The 16384-nt window shown below is 39.1% G+C and overlaps 1 protein-coding gene across 1 annotated transcript in view; it reads left to right on the top strand.

Moving 5' to 3' along the window:
* The window catches only part of LOC109848545, a 15398-nt gene extending 6611 nt beyond the window's left edge, over positions 1–8787 (top strand). The window contains exons 2-8 of the mRNA XM_020418101.1: positions 3864–3968; positions 4069–4680; positions 5268–5338; positions 6886–7314; positions 7422–7502; positions 7603–7673; positions 8509–8787. Of these exons, the coding sequence (XP_020273690.1) occupies positions 3864–3968; positions 4069–4680; positions 5268–5338; positions 6886–7314; positions 7422–7502; positions 7603–7650 (1346 nt within the window). The 3' untranslated portion in view covers positions 7651–7673; positions 8509–8787. The remainder of the gene's footprint in view (positions 1–3863; positions 3969–4068; positions 4681–5267; positions 5339–6885; positions 7315–7421; positions 7503–7602; positions 7674–8508) is intronic.

Below are 16384 nucleotides of genomic sequence, written 5' to 3'. Positions count from 1 at the left end.
CAATGCTTCGCCAAATCAGCGATCGATCTAGGCAGGAAGCTCAGGAATAAAATGTAGCCTTCGATGGATTTTAAGCAAAAGTTGTAATGTACTAAGTTCAAATCTTTGTAAATGATCCAGAAAATAAATGTAATGATTCGTTCTCTCAATACAGTTCAATTTGTAATATTTAGATAAGCAGACATACTTGGCAACAGATTCGCTCGCTCACTTAATCAAGTTGAATACAGCACAAATACGCTTGATAATAATATTGATAGCAACATGCAAGCAATAGCAGTTCCGTAAATAATTGGGCGAAAGAAAGTTGAACCTTCGTCGGGTTGAACTGGTTCGACGGGAGGATCCTCTGGAGGTTGTTCAACAACGCCAAATATGAGGGGTGGAAGCTCTCCACCGAGGGCGGCGTAGTTAGGATGGAGCGGTGTATCTGGATGGAAACGCCGATGCCACGAGCTGATTCCCAAACTACTCTCTACACTGTCAGCGATATAAGGAGTCACACGCCTAACATACTCGGGCACGCTCTCGAATGACTGATAATCGAACCACGGGGAAAGTTGTAAATCTACGATGCCGGTCTCTGGATCTAGCACGATTCCATCATCAGCATCAGGATCAGCCATACACCGACAAAGCTCATAAACCGGATCTAACCTCAATAACAATAAGGAGAGGGGAAAGATTTGTCTCTTGTGGGAGTACTGTTCACAGAATATAATAATAGACGCAAGGGGGTTTTCTGGAATTATTCACGGAACAAAAAAAATGAGAGGGGAACGGATCTGTGGGGAGAAAAAAAAAGGGGAGCCGGTGGTGGGGGTTGTTGACGAGGAGATCGGAGCGGCCAGGACAGGGGGTTGGCGTCGGAAGGGGACTGGGCGCTTGGAGGTGGGGTGCGACTGGGGGATTTGAAGAGGAGGCGGGTCGGGGAGGTGGAGGCGGACGAAGCCGGGGCGCTGCCGGCGTTGCTGGAGGTGGCCGGAGGTGGGGGATCCGGAGCGATGAAGAAAGGATCTGGAGTTGATGATGGAGCGGCTGCTGGTGGGGGAAGAGAGGAATGGTTGTTTGACTGTGATTGTTTGAGGAGGAAGACGATGAACAGTAACCAATTTTTTTGAATTTTCTTTTGAATGGCTGCTGTAGAAGAGAACGAATTTACTGCTAGGGTTTCACACCAAATCAAGCAAGGTAAATTTCATTTCTTATTCTTCAATGATTTCAATCCGATTACAAGAGAGCTTAAATAAAGAAAACTTACAGATTTGGAAAATCCTCTAAATCCCTCAAATCTCTCTCATGACCAAAATACAACCACTTAACTAATTAGCTGCCAACTGAAATTTGAAATTCGAAAATTTGAAATTCAAGAAAAATTTCCAGACTTCAAACTCATTTATTACAATTAAAATTAAAACCATAGTGCTGCAACCTGGCGTCTCCTTCGCTGATAAACTCGGCGAAAATCTCGAACCTGTGTGCGGATGTCCCCATCAGCAAAAGTATGGGAAAGAACTACTATTAGGCTTTAATCGAGCATTGACATTCAAGTTTTACCCATTTACTTGATCTCTATAACTGTGGAATATCACTACAGCTCTCCCCATTGACCTGGACGTGGTTGGTTGTGTGGCACAAGGAGCCATGGACTATCGGATCGCCTTGATGTCGAGCACTCAAGATTGCATGCACAAGGTATACAACATAATAGAAAACAACTTGTTACGATCCAAAAATCACTAAGTATTAATCTCCACTAAGACACTGATATGTGTCCCTGCACGTAATCAAACAAATCCCTAACCTAGACGACTCAAGCCATTTCCACAACCGACTCGATTGGCCGACAACTCGCGTAGCTGAGTCAAAAGGCGGTACTTATCAATCAACATACCAAATCGACTCGTACTTGGCCTAGTGTTCAGCCGACAACTCACATAGCCGAGTCAAAAGGCGGTGCTCGTCAGCCCTTGACCAAACGAATAGAGGAACGATAGTTATCTCGAACCCTCGCTAGCCGACTATCCTTGCATTAACGACTTTGACAAATCATCATTACTCTAGCCTCCATAGTTTTTATGACTCATCAGTCCCAGTTAGTGCCAAACACCTGTCGTCATTCCCTCATTAAATTACCAAATAACTCACTCTCTTCCGTGGCGGACATCTGGAAGACGATTGCTGACTCAGCTAGGCAGCTGGACCGAGCTCAAGTTACCTCTTTGCCCTTCCAATCCTCTATAAAATGGAGTGGCATTACATGGGGTAAGCTCTGGTTTTTTCACGCAAATTTGAATTACCCTATCTCTATATTTCCACTCAAGATCAATTACAACTTGATCGTCGAAGGAACAACCGGGGATCCCAACTCCGTCCTCTACAACCTCTTTATGTGCAGGGAAGAACAGTAAACCCCAGAACATGCCATCTAAGGGAGTTTGAGGACCTAACACTCTCATAATCCTCACACAAACCCCCGATTTGATAATTGACATCAACACAACTAATAAACATGATTTAGCCATGCAGAGAAATGCTAATAGCTTGTGACTTTCACATGAGTATGAAGTATTTATAAGATAACTATACGATAAACCAAGCTTCTCAGGCATGCTAACAAGAAATGAGATGACTATAAGAGACCTTTTTAACTCTAGAACCAAAACGAACAGGTAGGCCAATTAGGAAATCTAGCATTCTATGCAATTACTTTCTGATAGCTCAGATATAGTGCTTTGATTTCACATTAATGTGCTTATATTGTGGCATTTATAATATATATATATATATATATATATATATATATATATATATTATATATATATATATATATATATATATATAATATAGGTGCTTGATTTCAGCATTTAATGTGGCTTATATTGTGGCATTCTGCCAAGCATCAGGGCTGCATAATATAATATAAATATATATAATATTTAATATATATATATATATATATATATATATATATATATATATATATATAATTAATAATATATATGGCAAGAGGGAACCAATGCTTTAGCGAGTTCATTGCTTTTCATATTTACAAGCTGCTTTCATATGTTACAGTCATGAATCATATCTAACTATAAGATGGAATTGCTACATCAAGAAAGTGGGTGCATGAACTATACAAATGGTTAGAGATAATTTTGTTTAGTTACAGTCACAAATCATATCCAAGTATAAGGTGAAATTGCTACATCAAGAAAGTATTGCTTAGCCAATCTAATCTTAATGTTTACTTACTGATCTGTCTAACGTAGGATGCAATGAAATTGCCTCTTGATAACTATGATTTTGGTGTTTCTTCTTTTTTTATATTACTTACTTGCATCACTAAATTTCATCTCTAGTCAGAAGAGAGTGTTCTCTCTTTTCCCTATCCCCTTTAACGATTTTGCCACTGCCTTCTATGAGATAATTATGGAGTCTGTAGGATTTCATATGCCATCTGCAAACTTTTAACAATATCCCTACGGCCACTGTTTATTGAAATATATTTGATCTACAAGTCTTTGAGGTTCACAACACTTGTTAGCTAACTCATCTTAAAGTTTATATCTGGTTTATTCAAGTAAAGAGCTTTTTGCACATCCACAAATAGTGGTGTGCTCCCGTAGTTTCCAAAGAAAATATGATGGTTTATTAGCTAAAGAAATGTATACTCGTAAAGCTGTTAAACAGTTGTAATCTGTATCTACGCTGGTTACAACTTCACCTTTAGTTGCCTAAGAAGTTCTAGATTGCTTGACATTTAATGACTTAGGATCCTATCGCTTGAGTTTCTCTTGTTGCAATTTACCTATTTTATCATTTGCAGAGAAATAAATCTTTCTTCTCCTCTAATTTTTTAGATTCCGATGATATGGATTGTGAAAGAGACAATCACTTTCTTGAAAAAAGCAAGAGAAGACTGAAGACACCAGCACAGGTTCAGGCCTTAGAGAAATTCTACAATGGTACAAATTCTGAGTTTGTAATGTCGAAGATTTTGATGATTAGAATTGATTTTTGTCCCTTGTACATAAACTCATGAGAAAAATTATTCATACTTTTCAGAGCATAAGTACCCGAGTGAGTCAATGAAGTTGCAATTTGCCAAGCAAATAGGATTGTCAGAGAAGCAAGTTGCCGGATGGTTCTGCCACCGAAGATCAAAAGACAAAAGGTTACTGCAGGATGAATGCTATGTAAACAGAAAACAGAATCCTTCAGCTGTTGCTATACATGACAGTACTAGTGGATTTGGACAAGAGTCGTGTAACAGTACAAAACAAGTCGACAGGTATTTTGATGGTAAAGAAGTAGAAAGCAACCGGTTTCATGGCAAAAAAAATTCGGCAGCTGTTCCTGAGCAAAGAGGAAAACTCTCCCATGTTAATGTTGTTGATGATCAGTCTTCAGGAAGTAGTACAACATCATATGAAAGGTTATTAAAGCAGGGCGTTGATGAAGATTGCATGTATACAAACATCAAGAATGGAACAAAGAGAGGATATATGGTGGAGAAAAGGTCTTCATATTTGCTTGATTATGTTGAAAGTCCTGCTGTTTCGATGGTTAAGTTGAAATTAGGTAGGGAGTACCACGAAGATGGTCCTCCTCTTGCTACTGACTTCGACCCTCTTCCTCCTGGTGCTTTCGATTCGCCAGTTAGAGACGCAGATAATGGTAAACATATTTTTTGGTGCAACTTCTCATTTGTTTAGGCATTCACTTAAATTCTAGTTCTTTGTTCTACTAATTAACATCACCAAGCTATTCATCTTTTTGTTAAAGGTCATCTTTGTCCTCTCTACTTCATGTGCCGCTTTGTAAGAGTCATCAGTATAACTGTTTGAAGTGTGGAGTACACACTTGTTGCATGGATTATATCAATTTAGTGGGAATAGTTGTTTGTGGTTTCTTAGTTATTTATATTGCCATTTAACTTCTAAGTTTTGGCATTTGAAATCAGAAAATTTCCTCTACAAGCTATAGGGTCTTTGGGTTACTCCTTGCAACAGTTTAGGTTTTAATTTTCTTTGCATGTTTCTAGTTGAAGAATTCATCTTAAATTACAATCAAATTAACTTTTAGATCATGTATTTCAGTTCATTTCTCAACTTTCAGAGTAACTGATCAACTATCTGATTCTCTTTGAAGATTTCTTCACTCTCTTGTTTTGTTGATACTTGAGGGTTCATCCTTTATTCTTGTGGATTCTTTTTCATTTAACAATCATAATGTATTTTGTTTCTTGTCTGTATATTCATCAGAGCCATATTATGTGGGAGATCCTATCCAGCCGAGGTCTTGTAGCATTGATGTGATTGCTGGAAACAATGAGGTAGTTCATCAAATTGTTCCTTTTGCCCTTTCAAGCCTAGCCAAGTAAAGACAAGCTCTTATTGTACTGAAAGTTCAATTATCTTCTACTCTCTCTAGTGTGCCCCATTGTTGAATCCTTATACATCGGTTTCAGGTGCCATATGTTTTTTTATACTCTTTTCTTATTGGCCAGTTCTTACTTCATTAAGTTTTCAAAGATGAGTGCATCTATAAAGCTTTGGGCCTTGCTGAAAAGATTGAGTGAACTGCAACCTACTTTGAACAGAGTTAATCTTTTGGTTAAATTTCATTATTGGTTTAATATTCTTGCTACTGCAGCAGAACTCCCAATTTATTTTGAGGGTTATCCTGTAACACTCAACCACAGGTTGTATACCCATTTTGTGGGCTGAAATTTAGTCTATGCACATCTGTACTTTATTTATATTTTTTAATTTGCTTAGAATGCACACCTAGATAGATTTAGATATGGGTGTTTCTAATGTCATTTTCAGTTCTTCATTAACGCTCCACTTTCAAGGTTATCATTAGGATTAAGCGGCTTATTTATTTTCTTGCTATTATTGCAGTCTGAATGCTGCTATGCTACTACTGAAACGAACAGCTGGAGATTATCTTAATATCATATTTCATTAATAAACAAGTCCTGTTTATTTGATTTTGGGTTCCTTTGCCCTCCATTGATTCACTTATCAGGGTTTGGGCCCTTAATGCCTCATGTATTGAGCTTCATTGACTTCATTAAGCGTGCCCACATGTTGAAGTGCTCCCCACATTGTTACCACAATTATTTGCTTATGTTTCTGAGAATTTTTTAAAAAATTCACTAGTTTGCACTAAAACAGCTAAGGCTTATTATAAGTATGAAAGATGTTTCAACATGTTATATGTTATCTTATTTACCATGAAAATTAATTTGCAAAATAGAGTTCTTAAATAATAAAAGTGACTGGCACCTGTTAATCATATTCACCACGTAGTTGGTAAATGTAGCCGTTCCTGTCACTTTTTTAGTGTCTAAAGAAGTTGACCTAGTGCCGAACTAATTGAATTTACCTCCAAGTCCTATTTCGACTATTAGTAATTTTTATATTATTGCAAAATTTCTGCTAGCTTATGAACAACATAGTTGTTTGTTTTGGTTCCTCAACAGGAAACGCCACTAGATTGTTTAATATGGATTCTGATGCAGCTGTACAAATTCCTTCTATTTTAGAAAGTATAATTGTTGGATAGACTAACTGATGCTGATTCTAGCAATAGAGTAAATATTTAAGAAGTTTTCTGTGCGTGATGGATTAGATTCATAAATCTTAGCTGTGTTTTTCTTATTTGTCTTTTTCGCATATAATGAGTGGCTACATATATAGATTTAGATATACATAGCCATGTTAGTAAATCAAAGGTCTTTATACATCTAACAATATAATAACATATAATGAATGCATATGCTGAAATTTTAACCTATCATACATTTTATGGCTCTACAAAAGGAATGTACCCTGATTTTTTTTTTCCTTTTTCTTTCTTTTTTTTCCCTACCAGAGGTATAACAAATTCAAACTTGAGAGGATACCGAATGGCTTATGTCCTCGAGCTGGCTATGACAGAAACTTACAGAGATTTAATCTCCAGAGTAACAATACCAGCAGCCAATTGACCCCAGAATTCTCAGACATCAAGAACTATAGTCACACCCCAAGTAGAATATTCATAATGGAAGACAAGAATGGAGATTTTACAGGAGAAGCTTCTTATGATTATAGAAGGAAAAATATGAGACCCTCTAAATACAGATTAAATGAGGTATCTGCTAACAATATTGACATCCCTTCTAGTCATCAGTGCAGTGCTCCATTGTCTCAGAGGGAACTCTATGGAGCTAAAATTTCAAAGCCAGCAGTTAAGAGTAGAACAAAAGAACATTTTCCTATCGAAGAAATTGTGAAGCCAAAAGGGACATTAAAAATTTTGGTAATATGTGATTTTGATTGTTATTGCCTTCTGCAATTCTGAATATTGCATGTAAATGATCTTTCCCTCTTCAAAATTGACATGTGGAAAAATTTCCTACTTTGCAGAAGAAGATTCATAAGCAGAACGGATTTCGTCAAAATTGCAATTCAATTTTGCCAGAAATGCTAGTGACATCTGATACTCAAGTAAGTGGGATGCTTAATTTACTCAAGTAAGTGGGATGCTTAATTTTCTTTACTCTTCTATTTTATTTGGTGCTAAATCTCGTCTTTTTTTCCTGCAAAGATGACTAGGAAAGTGCATGGTGAAGTCTTTGGGAGCAAATGGCGTTGATGAAAAATCCAAAGAATTTTAAGGTCAGATTTATTGCCGATTTATTATGTAGTCAAAGTTGGCAAAAGCGGTCTCTATCAGACAACTCCAGATATCAACATGCTTTGTTTACTTTAATGTTGAGTTGATTTTCTGTGCTATCTTTTCATTTCCCACTACTTCTGTATTACCTCGTATCTACATTAAATATTATCATCTTCTGTAAAGGATTTGAAGAAGGTTTTTTTTAGTATATATGTATCCCTTAAATCACTTGTATTTATCCCCCAAATCTCATTATTTGCGAAACTACCCTTTAATCATCATCTTTGAAAAAATATACCTCCCAAATCAACAAATCATTGGTATTTGCGAAACTATTCCCTAAATCATCATCTTTGAAAAAAGTTGCCCCCAAATCAACAAACCATCAACTTTGATGGATATGGTGAGTAAAAAATTGATTATTTGTTGATATTTTTGCATTGAAGTTACAAATTAGGGTATTAAAGTTGATGATTTGTTTATTTGGGTGAGTTTTTTTTTCCTTTTCTTTTCTTCTTCTTCTTCTTCTTCTTCTTCTTCTTCTTCTAAAGTTGATGATTTAGGGATAGTATTGCAGATATACATGGTTAAATGGATATATACAGATTAACTTTCAAGAATTGTTGAAATTGCATAAGAGTATGCAGTGTCGAATTGAATTCATCTTCTAATCTGGACATTTCTTTCTAGTTCAAGAAACATCATGGATTCGTAATACCATAATCCCCCAAAATATTAAACCGAAGAGTAGAAGAGAATATATAATGTTGGATATTATATGATTATCTGATAAATAATATACCAAATGTTGACATGGCCCAGTTTACCATACAGGGCAATTTGTTCCTGCGAGGACAATACTAGAGGAGCGACCTCGTCATGAGCTGATAATATCGAATTAGTATTGAACCATGCCAAATTTTGTCAAATATGGGAGGACTATGTAAAATTGATCGGTCATACTGATTCATGTTCAGAAAGGTTTCCTGTTGTAACATTTGTATATATCTTAGATACTAAATGCTGATATTATGACTTGTAGCAAAAAAGAAATGATTTCACTGTATTTGCGTGCATCAGTCCAATATATGTTTTTCTCTAATTTCTGAAAGATATGTAAAGCTGGTATAATCTCACCAATATATGTTTTTCTCTAATTTCTGAAAGATATGTAAAGCTGGTATAATCTCACCGATAAGAGAGGGAATTGAGAGAGAATGACTTTTAGTATTATTATTGTTTATTATTATTATTATTATTATTACTATTATTTTGTGTAAACTAGGTGTGAATGCTTGGTATGTTCATTGCACATTTCATGTCAAAGTGTTGCCTCTTACTTGTGTGCAAATATTATGTACATTCATTGCATGTTAAATCGTTCAGTTTGTATTTCTTCTGTAGTTTATCATTTCAAGTTGGAATTTACGTCTATATTTCATTGACATACTAAATACCTAAAAGATATAATACTAACATTTGATTTGTTGGCTTATATTCTAAGTTTTATCTCTATCATAAGTTCATCTCTACCATAGTGCTCTCCTTCCATGTGTTATAATCCTCCCATATTTTCTCATGATCCCGACTCAGCTTCCGGATACGCACTACTTCATGCTATATGAAGATGACATTGACAAATTCGATGATGACTTTTTAGAAAAACTATCTCAATAAGCACTGCAGATAGCCCCCATCCTGGTCTGTGACGATCGCATTAGGTTCAAGTCCAGACATGCATCTCAATCATTCTCTGAATAGCCATACACATACTGAAGTCTCCTCTTTCTCATCAGTTAGTAATCCATATCCAAATAATATCCGACTGTGATGGTGATTTACTCCAGTAAATGGAGCTAATGGAGGTTTTAAATTATTTTTTTGTCCCGTAAGTGGCATCGAAGACGAGGACGTCCCCAAAATTCGTATACGAAGTTCTTAGATCTTCCATCGGCCCAAAATACACTTCTAAAATGTGAGATCATCGTCCGATCGTATTGCAAAATAAAATTCAGGATCTGATGCTTGTTTGCTGCTTTGGAAGTGTGTTTTATAATTGCTAGGGCCTCTCTCTTCCGCAATATCCTTCTTCTTTAGATTCCTCTTTTGGGTGATCATGAAATCGTCGAGGAGTAGCTTTCTCTATCTGATTTTCAGTCGCAGCATTCACAAGTAACCCTTCAGATTAGTCATGAGATCTCGAATCAATGTTGTCCGATGTAGTCATGAGATCTCAATATACGGCTGCTGAACGATAATGTCTTCATCTTGTTGATTAGTTTCTTCTTCATTGATATCCTCGAACTCCACGACTTTCCTCGTCAAAAATGCTCGTCAAAGTGAGGCACAATAATAGTTTGGATGCTCCCTCGTTATCCATCTATCACAGTTAAACCAATTTATTCATTAGTAAAGTAGACACGTAGGTATCACCAATTAAAAAAAAAGGAAGTAAAATTTTTTGACTACTTTAGAAATTGAGCTTTTCATTTTGAACTTCTTCAAACCTTCCCTTTCCTTCCCTTCCTTTACACGCCAATTTGGGATGTAACATTTTAGTGTAAATTTTTCCGATCTTTCCCTCCTCTACTCTCCCAATTAAACTCCCAAACAATGTTAATTTTAAATTTCTCTTTCTCTTCCCTTCTTTACCCTCCATCCAAACATAGCATTAACGAAGGGGGTGGTTGCATAAGTAGAGAATAGAATTTAAGTGAACCATTAGATTTTTTGACACATCAGCGACACCCCACATAGTTGGCTAGAGTGACACCCTGGCCCCCTATATTTATGTTTGTGTGTGTACACGCACGCCGCGCGCGCACGCACATACACGTGTGTGTGTGTGTGTGTGTGTGTGTGTGTGTTTTGGGGGGGGGGGGTGGGGAGGTGGGGTGGTGGTGGTTGGAGTTGATGGTTGTGAAATGGTATGGTTTTGAGATAGCGGCTCATTTAGAAAAATGAGATATCAAAAGGCTAGGTGGCTAGACCCACAACTTTTGATGTGATAGCTAAGGTGGGCATCATCACATGTGTACCTCTTAATAGCTCATTCTACAAATAAGCTGCGAGTTGATGGTTGTGAAATGGCATGGTTTTGAGATAGCAGCTCATTTTGAAAAATGAGATATCAAAAGGCTAGGTGGCTAGACCTGTAGATTTGGCGAAGGAATTTGGAGAAGAACAGGTTTGGGAAGCAGGAGAACAGTTTTGGTCATGTTCGGTCGACCGCGGTGCTAGGCCGGTCGACCGGATACGTGCACAGACCCTGGGTATAATTCAGGGCTTGGTGCGGTCGACCGCCAAACCCTGTAATCGATTTTGGTGTCTGTTTTTCTGGTCGGTCGACCGCGACGATTTCGGAGGTCGGCCGCCAATCGAGTTTGGGCTTGATTTCGGTTTCATGTTCTGATTGGGATTTTTATTTGGTATGAATACAAACATGTTTTAGGGTTTCTAAGAGAGCAATTTTGGGGATATTTGGAGCACAGAAAAGTGTCTTTTCTGGTGCTATTGGTTAGGGTTTTGTTTGAGAGATTTGAGAGATTTGTTTGAGAGATTTGAGTGATTTTGTAATCTCTATTTGTACTCTCCCTTCTCTATTAGTGAAAACTCATCCCCTTCTTGCCTTGTGGACGTAGACAACTTGCCGAACCACGTAAAATTTATTTATTTGTATTTGTGTCGTTATTTTGGATTGTTTGGCTTTATCTCTTGGCATTGGTATTTATTCTCGGCACCCTATCGGTTTGGCCGTCGCGCACAACAAGTGGTATCAGAGCTTTGGCTACGCTTGGGCTAGGTGAAGGAGTAGATCGCTTTGGAAGCTCATCTAGGGCTTCAGTTGGTGATAAAGGTGGGATTTTTACTATTGTGGATCTTGTTTCCGTCGTGTGGGGTTGAGATCTTTCAGAGGCTCTTATTAGAGTTTCACTAGGAGGCATAAAAATCTCTTTTTCAGTTTGGATCTATTCTTCGTTTGTTTCGCATTGGTTTGGTGGTGCTTTGAGGAAGATGGCTGAGAAAGAAGGAGTTGTGGATGGTACTTCTGGTATGAAGACCGTTCAAAGTTTGAATATTCACTCTATGAAGATAGACGTGGAGAAGTTTAATGGCACTAACAATTTTGGTTTTTGGAGATATGAAGTCTTGGATGTGCTCAACGCGCAAAATTTGGAGGACACTTTGGAGTTGGACGGGAAACCGGACGACATTGAGGAAAAGGTTTGGAAGAAGATGAATCGAACGGCGTGTGGTATGATTAGATCTTGTTTAACACAAGATTTGAAATATGATGCGATCAATGAGACTTCGACAAAGAAGATTTGGGAGAACCTAGAGGGCAAGTATTTGACAAAGAGTGTGGAAAACCACTTGTATTTTGAAGATGAGGCTTTATCGCTTCCAATTGAAGAAGAGAACCTCCATTAGTGATCACATGAACAATTACACGAATCTTCTTGCAGATTTGGCAAATGTAGATGTTATGATTGAAGATAAGGATAATGCATTGTTATTGTTGAGTTTTTTGCCCGACGAGAAATATGAAACATTCGTTCTTACTCTTATTAATGGGAAGACATCTCTTTTGTATAGTAAGGTCACCGCTGCACTTGTGAATTATCAGCTTCGGAAGAAGAATAAGGAGACTTCAATTGATGCAATAGTGGAGACATTGGTCGCAAAAGGGAAGAGTCCAAGATGTAGTAGGAGATCATAGTTTAGAGGAGCACATCCTGCAATTGGTAAGAATCAGTGTGCCTTTTGTAAAGAAGATGGACATTAAAAAGCCGAATGCCCAAAGTTGACAGATCGAGCCGGGAAGAATAAGGGGAAAGCTATTCAAGCTTCAGAGGTGAATGTTGCTAAGGCTAGTGGTGATAATTTAGATTCGGATTCTTCATGCTATTTATGTCCTACGCTGCCGTCAGTTTGTGTTACCGACTCTACAGAGTGGATATTGGATTCGGGTGCTTCTTACATATTTACCTTAGAAGGGATTAGTTCTCCAGCTTTGAGGAGTTGGAAAGAGGGGATGTCGTGCTCATGGGTAATGATCATGAATGCCCTATTAGTGGTATCGGTATCGTTCGTATTAGGATATGTGACGGGTTGATTCGGGAGTTGGATGAAGTGATGTTCATTCCGCAGTTGAAGAAGAATATCATTTCACTTAGAGTTTTGGAGACAGTAGGCTATCGGGTGACCTTATAGGATGCATCTTTGAATGTCACATTTGGGCCCATGATTGTGATGAAGGACGTCAAAAAGAAGAATTTGTACTATTTGATTGGGAGCATGGTGATTAGTGGAGAGCTGACGACTTCTTTGGATTTGGCTAGACTGTGACGTTTGTTGATGCTGGGATATTTGATTGTTGATGTCGTGTATAGATTATTGAGGAGTGCTTTGACCTGCAGATTGAAGTTCTGTGAGCACATTGGTGTAAGCAAGAAGACCGATGTGGAGTTTGGCACTTCTATTCACCGAGTGAATGGTCTTCTGGGTGGTGTTCATTCAGACATTTGGGGGCCTTCCAAGGAGGCATCATTGGGAGGTAATAGGTATTTGATTTTCTGTGTTGGTGACTGTTCTAGGCATTTGTGGGTTGCAACCAAGTCCCGTTGGTGTGAAGTCCCAGTAGTCAACAACAGGTGGAAGAAATGTATGGATAGAAAGGATAGAGTATTTTATTCTGATTTTGGTAGGAGATCGTTTATGCATTTGTGCCTAGCTCACGGCAGTTTGAGACACTTTATTGGAGGGGAAACATTGGGACGACGAGATGAGGTGGCAGATTTGATGAGTTGTTCCTTTCTTGAGGGTGATCGGTGTTTGATGTCGAGCATTGGTTTGCATAGGAGTTCTGGTGTTGAGGCTTCAACATATTGGAGTCATCTTATACATAGGTTGCCGACTGCTGCGTTTGGTGTATTTGGATCTGGTGGAGCTGCTTCAGATTTTGGGTTGCATCAGATATTTGGTTGCGCAGCAATGGTCACATCGAGGATGTGAGATTTGATCCGAGTGCACATTTAGGATTCAGAGGCTTGTTCGGTTATCAGTTATTAGGTTCTGATTTTGTTCTGAGTAGGTATGTCACATTTGACTCTCGGCAGGTGGAGAGTGTTAGACAGATTGTTGGGATATCGCAGTGGGTGGAGAGTGATGCTACTCCATGTTGGGTAGAGATTACTCCACGTTCTCCAAATCATTCTGTATCGTTTGGGATTCCAGCTGATGTGACACAGATTGGGGATCATATTGATGTGGATGCAGATGATGAGTTGGTTGATTCGAGTGCAGCCGGTGGACACATTTTGGATTTAGCTATGGCCGTTGGTTCATCTCAGGTGGAGATGTTTAGTTTGTTTTATTTTTGGGCCATTGGAAAAGCTATCAGCCGCAGATTTGTTGGTGATGTTGGTGAAGGGTTGAAAACTCTTCTCGTTGATTGAGGGCCTTTAGAGGTCATTTGGTGAACTACGTGAAGGCTTGATTCCTTGGGTAAGAGGATATGTAGACAGTCATTTTATGATGCAGCCGGTTTGATGAGTTGATATCGACATTTGGAGAGTGCTCACATTCTCATTTGGGTCTCGACTTGTTCTAGATTGAGTCCGTTGTCGTGTTTTTGCTCTACTTCGTACTGGATGCAACAAGTGGGACGTTTGGTTGGTATTGGTGTCGGCTCAGTTTTGGATAAACTTCGTTGAGGTGGAGAATTGTAGATTTGGCGAAGGAATTTGGAGAAGAACAGGTTTGGGAAGCAGGAGAACAGTTTTCGTCATGTTCGGTCGACCGCGTGCTATGCCGGTCGACCGGATACGTGCACAGACCCTGGGTATGATTTAGGTCTTGGTGTGGTCGACCGCCAAACCCTATAATCGATTTTGGCTTTTGTCTTTCTGGTCGGTCGACCGCGACGATTTCGGCTGTCGACCGCCAATCGGGTTTGGGTCTGATTTCGGTTTCCTGTTCTGATTGATATTTGTGTTTGGTATAAATACAAACACGTTTTAGGGTTTCTAGGAGAGCAATTTTGGGGATATTTGGGAGCACAGAAAAGTGTCTTTTCTGGAACTATTGTGTAGGCATATAAAATTACTTATAGGTCCCTTAGCATAGCTCGGCACAAACCGACGAACCAACGAGGCGACGAGGTTGACGAATCGCACGCAAGCAACGGAATACATCCATTCGCGCGTGGAATCAAGCCAACGGTTCGGGGAATCAACGAGTCATTCAAACAAGAGCGGACTCGGATGAATCACGACCGAATCAAGATCGGTTTCGGACTCGAACCCAGAAGTGGATTTACTACCAAAACAGGAATCAGATTTACTGCCAAATCAGATCAACAAATCAGAGTCTAAGTCAACCGACAAAACGGGAATCACGGACAAAACGGGAACAACGGAAAAAACCACAAAACCCAACGCCTAAGGGGGCTCGGCCAAAGGAGTAAAAGTTGTAATTTTTCTTTATTTTTCTTTGATTTTAATTGTAACCGGATCTTATAAAAAGACCGGATCTTTGTAACTCAAAAAGTTGTTATTTAAGAGTACAATGGAATCAATTACAAAGAAAGCAACGATTTTTCCCGCGAACGATTGACTTAGACTCCTTAGGCGTTGGGTTTTGTGGTTTTTTCCGTTGTTCCCGTTTTGTCTGTGATTCCCGTTTTGTCGGTTGACTTAGACTCTGATTTGTTGATCTGATTTGGCAGTAAATCTGATTCCTGTTTTGGCAGTAAATCCACTTCTGGGTTCGAGTCCGAAATCGATCTTGATTCGGTCGTGATTCATCCGAGTCCGCTCTTGTTTGAATGACTCGTTGATTCCCCGAACCGTTGGCTTGATTCCACGCGCGAATGGATGTATTCCGTTGCTTGCGTGCGATTCGTCAACCTCGTCACCTCATTGGTTCGTCGGTTTGTGCCGAGCTATGCTAAGGGACCTATAAGCAATTTTATATGCCTACAGATACCCCCTCCAAAAGTCGTGCATGTTTTTTCAATCGGTGTAACGGGACCTTGGAATGGCTTCCGTTCTTGATTCCTTCAATCCTCCAGGCTATTCGGTGCTTTGTCGAATGTCTGTAAGAGTTCCGGTGCTGCATTTATTGTCTGACCGTTGTCGGAATTTTAAACTTGAAGTCGATTCCTGATTTTCTAATCTTTAGCTGACCATCGATTGCTGGCGTTGAATTCTCATTTGCGACGCGTTGTCCGGTGTGGTATTGTTGAGTTATCCTTAAGAATATTTTTAGAAAAATATTCTCCAGGAACTTCTCAACCAAAAAAATAGGGAATAGTTTATACTCTTATACCTTATTGGAGTATTAAGAAGCAGTTTATACTCGTATACTTTTCGGAGTATTGATTCTTTCGTTGCAACGTATTAATCGGCGTTGACCTAGGGTTACGCGTTGACCAGCGTTGTCCCTAGGGTTTTGAATGTCGTACGTTGACTTTTTGATCGCAACGCGTTGACTGGCGTTGACCTAGGGTTACGCGTTGACCGGCGTTGACCTAGGGTTTTCGAACGTCGTACGTTGACTTTTTGATCGCAACGCGTTGACTGGCGTTGACCTAGGGTTACGCGTTGACCGGCGTTAACCCTAGGGTTTCGAACGTCGTGCCTTTACCGACTACCGTTTGAGTCGGGCTAGCATGCGGATTGTCTAAACCCGTTCCGCATGTAACGTT

The sequence above is a fragment of the Asparagus officinalis genome, chromosome 7 (genome assembly GCF_001876935.1).
Source record: "Asparagus officinalis chromosome 7, Aspof.V1, whole genome shotgun sequence".
Taxonomy (NCBI): domain Eukaryota; kingdom Viridiplantae; phylum Streptophyta; class Magnoliopsida; order Asparagales; family Asparagaceae; genus Asparagus; species Asparagus officinalis.
This window is presented reverse-complemented; position numbering and strand designations above follow the sequence as displayed.